Consider the following 6254-nt stretch of genomic DNA (forward strand, 5'->3'; position numbering starts at 1 on the left):
GTAGACATGTGAAATAGGTAGACGCAGTACAAGAATCATAGTTGTAGACATCTGAAATAGGTAGACGCAGTAGAAGAATCATAGTTGTCTTTTCGCACTGAATGTGTCCTGTTTTGTAGACATGTGAAATAGGTAGACGCAGTACAAGAATCATGGTTGTAGACATGTGAAATAGGTAGACGCAGTAGAAGAATCATAGTTGTAGACATGTGAAATAGGTAGACGCAGTAGAAGAATCATAGTTGTCTTTTCGCACTGGATGTCCTGTTTTGTAGACATGTGAAATAGATAGACGCAGTAGAAGAATCATAGTTGTAGACATGTGAAATAGATAGACGCAGTACAAGAATCATAGTTGTCTTTTCGCACTGGATGTCCTGTTTTGTAGACATGTGAAATAGGTAGACGCAGTACAAGAATCATGGTTTTGTAGACATGTGAAATAGGTAGACGCAGTACAAGAATCATAGTTGTAGACATGTGAAATAGGTAGACGCAGTACAAGAATCATAGTTGTCTTTCAGATTAACTTTTTACAGTCATACGCAAGCCTTAAATTTAAAAAGCACGTGATTAGAACGATCACGTAATTACTTTTTCTCAACTACTTTAGATCGTTACTTCTCCACTAACTGATGAATTCAAACACACAAAGTTGCACTCGCTAATGACAACTACGACGTTCTCAGTTATGCTAACGATAAATATTTTAACGCTGATGTTACACTTCGCTTAAGATACTTGAAATGATTTAAGATAATTAGGCCATCTACTTGGCAGTCTATTCTTAAAACATTGTACACATTCAAAATGTTTTAACATCTCTCTTTTTTTTATATTATATAACTGTTCTTCTTATTTAATTGACATTTCAGGTCATTTCTTATGGTTTACATCTTACTTTTACTTGACGTTAAATTTTCCCGAATGTTCCTTCAGAAAAACTAAGAATGAACATTCATTTCTTGTCAACTGCATTGTTGTTGCAAGAATAATAGGTATTATTTTCAACAAATATAATAATACTTAGAGTTTAGTTATCCCGTTTCCAAGGGCGCTAAACCAAGAAATATATATATATATATATGCAAAAGAAAGACATCAGTCACGACAATTAAAAGTTTTTTCTTTTCTTTGTCATACCTAGCTCGATTTCCCCTTCAGAAAAAAAACAAAAAAACAGCAACTTGTAGCGTAATAACTGTAATTTTCATGGTTACTATTTTTCTTAAGCTATTATTTAATGAGGCACTAAATCTTTCATGGATCATGACAAAGAATTATGTCGGAAATACTTGTAAGTGATTAGTTACCAAAGCTTTTCTATCAGAGATTCTGATGAGATGTAGTTTTTAATTACTCAACAGAATAAGACACGTAATTTAATCAGTCACTGTCTTATTTAATTTCCACATTTCCAAGGAGAATGGCGGAACGTTGTGGTTTTATGTTACTATAGTTGTTGTCGGCTATATGTCACTCATTATGGTAACATATGATTTAAATGAATGTCCCCCTTTTTTTTTTTAAATAGGATATCTTGGAAAATGAAGACGTTAAATTAGACAACATGTTCATTGCATCTCTAGTTGGAGACATTGTAAGAGTAAGTAAACGTTTCGGTTACTCCTACTTTTCTAAAACTACATGTTGCCAGGTCTCATCTTTACTGTAACTGATGAAAGATTTTCAAATACTTGTATTAAGTTTTACGTTTCGTAATATTGTTTTGGCCAACAACGTATACCAAGAGAAATTCAATGGTCTATTTCCACATTATATTTCAAATTAACGTTAACTTTTTTGTTTGTTTTAGAACAAAGTTACATTGGACTGTCTGCTGTGTTCACAGTGAGGAATCGAACCCCGGATTGCATGCATTAATGATTTTGTATGACAAGATGGAGAATATCTACGAAATCTGTTGTAAAAGTAATTTTAAACATTTATTTCACGATATGGGAGCACGTATCCAATCGCATGGAAGTTCCACAGTGGCATTGTGTAAAGGGAGAATTTGATTCCTTACAACGAAAGATAAACGTAAACAAGAAACGTATTTCTACGTCCAGTTAGAGATTCTTGCTGGTTCTTTCACTTCTCTCCGTATGATCAATATCCAATTTACCTTTCATACAGTTCATTTGTATCTTGTATGATGGTTCTTTCGTGCTGTATTAGATAAAAAATGAATAAATCTGTGATGAGCTCACCATGGTGACTGCGTAGCCACAAACTGTCTATCTCTGTAGTAGGAATTACAGGGAATGACATTTCTTGACGATAGCTCTATACGTTCCCATGGTAACCTAAAACACACGTAAATATAAATCATTCTTTTTTTATATATACAGGGAATGACATTTCTTCACGATAGCTCTATACGTTCCCATGGCAACCTAAAGACACACGTAAATATAAATCATTCTTTTTTTTTTTACAGGGAATGACATTTCTTCACGACAGCTCTATACGTTCCCATGGCAACCTAAAATCCTCTAATTGCTTGGTTGACAGTCGTTGGGTTGTGAAGATTACAGACTTTGGATTACATGAGCTTAAGAGCGGAACCGACCTTGGTGAAGAAAGCACAGATCTAGAGAAACAGTGTGAACGTAGGTCTTGAGTCCATTTCTCATGCGGCGTAGATTAATGTCTCTGTAAAGAAGATTGATAAATAATTTTAGCAATGAAGCAGAAAATATTCATTTATTACTCATTTCTACTCAATCTCAAAATTTCAAATTCTTCATATTGTAATGAATCAGATTAACCAAGTTTAAAATCTTGAACTCCAGCGTTAATGTATGTAGTATAGGAAATAGGTAGGATTGAGACATGCGCACAAACGCTTACAATTGCGTTGCTATTTTGCAAGTGTTCATCAGATCTATCTATAACGGCCAATACTTGGTATCATATCACTAACACTTGAGAGGCTTAGAAAACACCACGTTTAACATAGTTTTAGTGTTTATATAGGTATGAATTGTGTTAGATAACACCACGTTTAACATAGTTTTAGTGTTTATATAGGTATGAATTGTGTAAGAAAACACCACGTTTAACATAGTTTTAGTGTTTATTTAGGTATGAATTGTGTTAGAAACACCACGTTTAACATAGTTTTAGTGTTTATATAGGTATGAATTGCGGGTGAAGACTATTGGCTAGAGTGTTGAGCTTCGGACCGTGGAGTCAAGGGATCGAGACATGATTTCTCAAACTTGTTCCAAATTTTCAACTGGCGGTTTATAAAAGCAACAATCTTTCCCGCGTTATTTGTTTCAAAGAGCCAGTCAAAGCCCTTATGTTGGCGGATGTTACGAAATGGCTGCCTTCCTTCTGGTCCGCAGTTCAAAACTATATACAGATATAACTGAATCTAGCCATTTAACCCTCGTCTAAATAAGGCACAGTTCAGGTTGAAAATGTTGAACCCAATACTTTACCTAATGTATATCAACAATAAAACGCCTTGGTAACCGCGGCAAGATACACAGCATTAACAGAGCGTAAAACCTAAAATAAATATTCACTTACTATACATCTAATCCAATTTGAGATTAACAGGTTGATACCCGTCACGTACAATGTTAGAATACCGTTATTTAATATGTATTTTAATCAGAGCGAAACGTTATGAAAACAGCACTTATGTTATTAGGATAGAAAATATACTTTTATAAATAAATCGTATAATTGTAGAAAAATATGATGAACAAAACCAGTATCCTACATACCTATTGTATACTTGTACCTTTTGAACTTGAAGGTGGAGCTAAACAGAACTAAAAAAAGATGCAAAACGTAGGTGGGTTGAAGGAAACGTTCTGGTTATCCAGAATCTCTTCTATATACACGTGTGTTAAATTTACAGTACGAAATACTTTTTTTAACATATTGCTTTTCCTGTTGCAATATGATTCTATTTCAAGAAACTAGTACACGCATGTAGCAGCGATCGGTCGAGCGATAAAATTTCCCGAATTAAAAAACTAACTACATAAAAATCTTACTTGTAAAACGTTGGAACATAAACACAGAACAAACGGAAGTTCAAAGATAACGAAAAGATACGTTCTGCTAAATTAAGAGTGGAAGTCGATGCTAGAAGATTAAAGTATTAAATGAAAACCTAAATAGTTTTGGCGCCATCTTTAAATAAAATTCGCTTCTATAATTATTTCTAAAAGGCACGTGACTTTCTTTGAACTTTTCAAGGTCTGTTAACTGATGTATATATATCACAAATAAGTATTTTAATAAAACTAATTTATTTGTTTATTTACTATATTAATTTAGACTTATAATATTGGGTCGGGCGTAGCCAAGTAGTTCGCTTGCCGGGATGTGAATCTGAAGGTTCATGGTTCACGTCCCGTTGCTTTAAAATTACGACCTGCACTTTGGAGCTGTAGGTGTGTTATAAGAGTGACGGTCAGATCTCACTATTTAGTCTGAAAAGAGTAGCCCAAGAGTTGGCGGTGGGTGTTGTTTACTAGCTGCCTTCCATCTATTCTATCACTTCAGAATTAGTCCTCCAGTAGCTTCGCGCAAAATCCAACAAAGAAACAAACAAATTGTTTGTGTCAAAAATTTAATAGCAGAGTGTAAGTCTACTTCAACTTTGAAGCATTACGCTGTATAGTTTCATTCTATTATGATAAACCTAAACCTAATTAAACTTAAGTTACCGTTAAACACGTAGCTTTGATAGTGTTATTATACCTTAAAGAATGTTATACTATCTTCATGATAATTAGTTTTGGGTAAGAATCAATACAATTTCTTAATAAGTAAATTTCGCTATAAAAAAAAAAAGAATAAATTAGTGAGAATTTAATGATTAAATAAAACCTATAGCATTTTAACGATACATTTTAAATATATGAGAAAAAAATCACAGTGTAGCTTCGGGTAACATATGTTCTTGTTTCTGGTTTTGTCTATGAATCTCTAACCTGAACCTAATACGTGGGATACTGAGTTTTGTCTTGTATTTCGACGAATAAAGAAAATATTACTGCCATCTGTAAGCTCTCGATCGAAGGACAACTGATCTGTTAGTTCAACTGTTCAGTTTATGAACGTATAACCCAGAAAAACTCAGCCAGAATAAGAATTAAGGTGTTTTTGTAGCTTTTGTCTAAATTATACATTCTACATCTCAGAAGTTCGGAATGGGGGTATAATTTATCGTACGAAACCATTTCTACTGAAACGTGAAATTCTGTAAAAAAACAAAAACAAAGTTAAGTGCGAGGCTTTCTTAAAAAATAAACCTTAACAATCACGATTTGACATGACTGTGTGCATAACAACCAGCAAATCCTGCTTATCCTGCTGTAAACCTTAAATGGGGTGAAAGATTACTAGCGGCTGCTCACCGTAAATACATTTATCATAAGTTGGTTGAAAAACAAACAGAGGGAGATTAGAGTGAAACGCAAATCTAAAAGCATTACTGTAAGCACGGTCATCTATCATACTGTTAACAAAGGTGATTAAAAGCTATATGACCCCCCCCCCCCCCCACGTGACTCAACAGTAAGTCTCCAGAGCTATGCTTCTCAACTGGGTGAATGGTTCACCCAAGAATTTTGTTTATTTTATGTTGTATTCATTCTAGTTGTAGTTTGATAAATAGATTTATTTTATGTTGTATTTATTCTAGTTGTAGTTTGGTAAATACTTTTATTTTATGTTGTATTCAATCCAGTTGTAGTTTGATAAATACATTTATTTTATGTTGTATTCAATCTAGTTGTAGTTTGATAAATACATTTATTTTATGTTGTATTCAATCCAGTTGTAGTTTGATAAATACACTTATTTTATGTTGTATTCATTCTGGTTGTAGTTTGGTAAATACACTTATTTTATGTTGTATTCATTCTGGTTGTAGTTTGATAAATACTTTTATTTTATGTTGTATTTATTCTAGTTGTAGTTTGATAAATACATTTATTTTATGTTGTATTCATTCTAGTTGTAGTTTGGTAAATACATTTATTTTATGTTGTATTCATTCTGGTTGTAGTTTGATAAATACTTTTATTTTATGTTGTATTCATTCTAGTTGTAGTTTGATAAATACACTTATTTTATGTTGTATTCATTCTGGTTGTAGTTTGGTAAATACACTTATTTTATGTTGTATTCATTCTGGTTGTAGTTTGATAAATACTTTTATTTTATGTTGTATTCATTCTGGTTGTAGTTTGATAAATACTTTTATTTTATGTTGTATT

General features: G+C 32.8%; 1 protein-coding gene across 1 annotated transcript in view; it reads left to right on the top strand.

Moving 5' to 3' along the window:
- The window catches only part of LOC106471389 (receptor-type guanylate cyclase Gyc76C-like), a gene marked incomplete at its 5' end in the record, with an annotated part of 59402 nt that overhangs the window by 23730 nt on the left and 29418 nt on the right, over positions 1-6254 (top strand). The window contains 3 exons of the mRNA XM_022399986.1: positions 1535-1606; positions 2444-2623; positions 3709-3775. Of these exons, the coding sequence (XP_022255694.1) occupies positions 1535-1606; positions 2444-2623; positions 3709-3775 (319 nt within the window). The remainder of the gene's footprint in view (positions 1-1534; positions 1607-2443; positions 2624-3708; positions 3776-6254) is intronic.

The sequence above is a fragment of the Limulus polyphemus genome, unplaced genomic scaffold, assembly GCF_000517525.1.
Source record: "Limulus polyphemus unplaced genomic scaffold, Limulus_polyphemus-2.1.2 Scaffold4592, whole genome shotgun sequence".
In the NCBI taxonomy this organism is placed as follows: domain Eukaryota; kingdom Metazoa; phylum Arthropoda; class Merostomata; order Xiphosura; family Limulidae; genus Limulus; species Limulus polyphemus.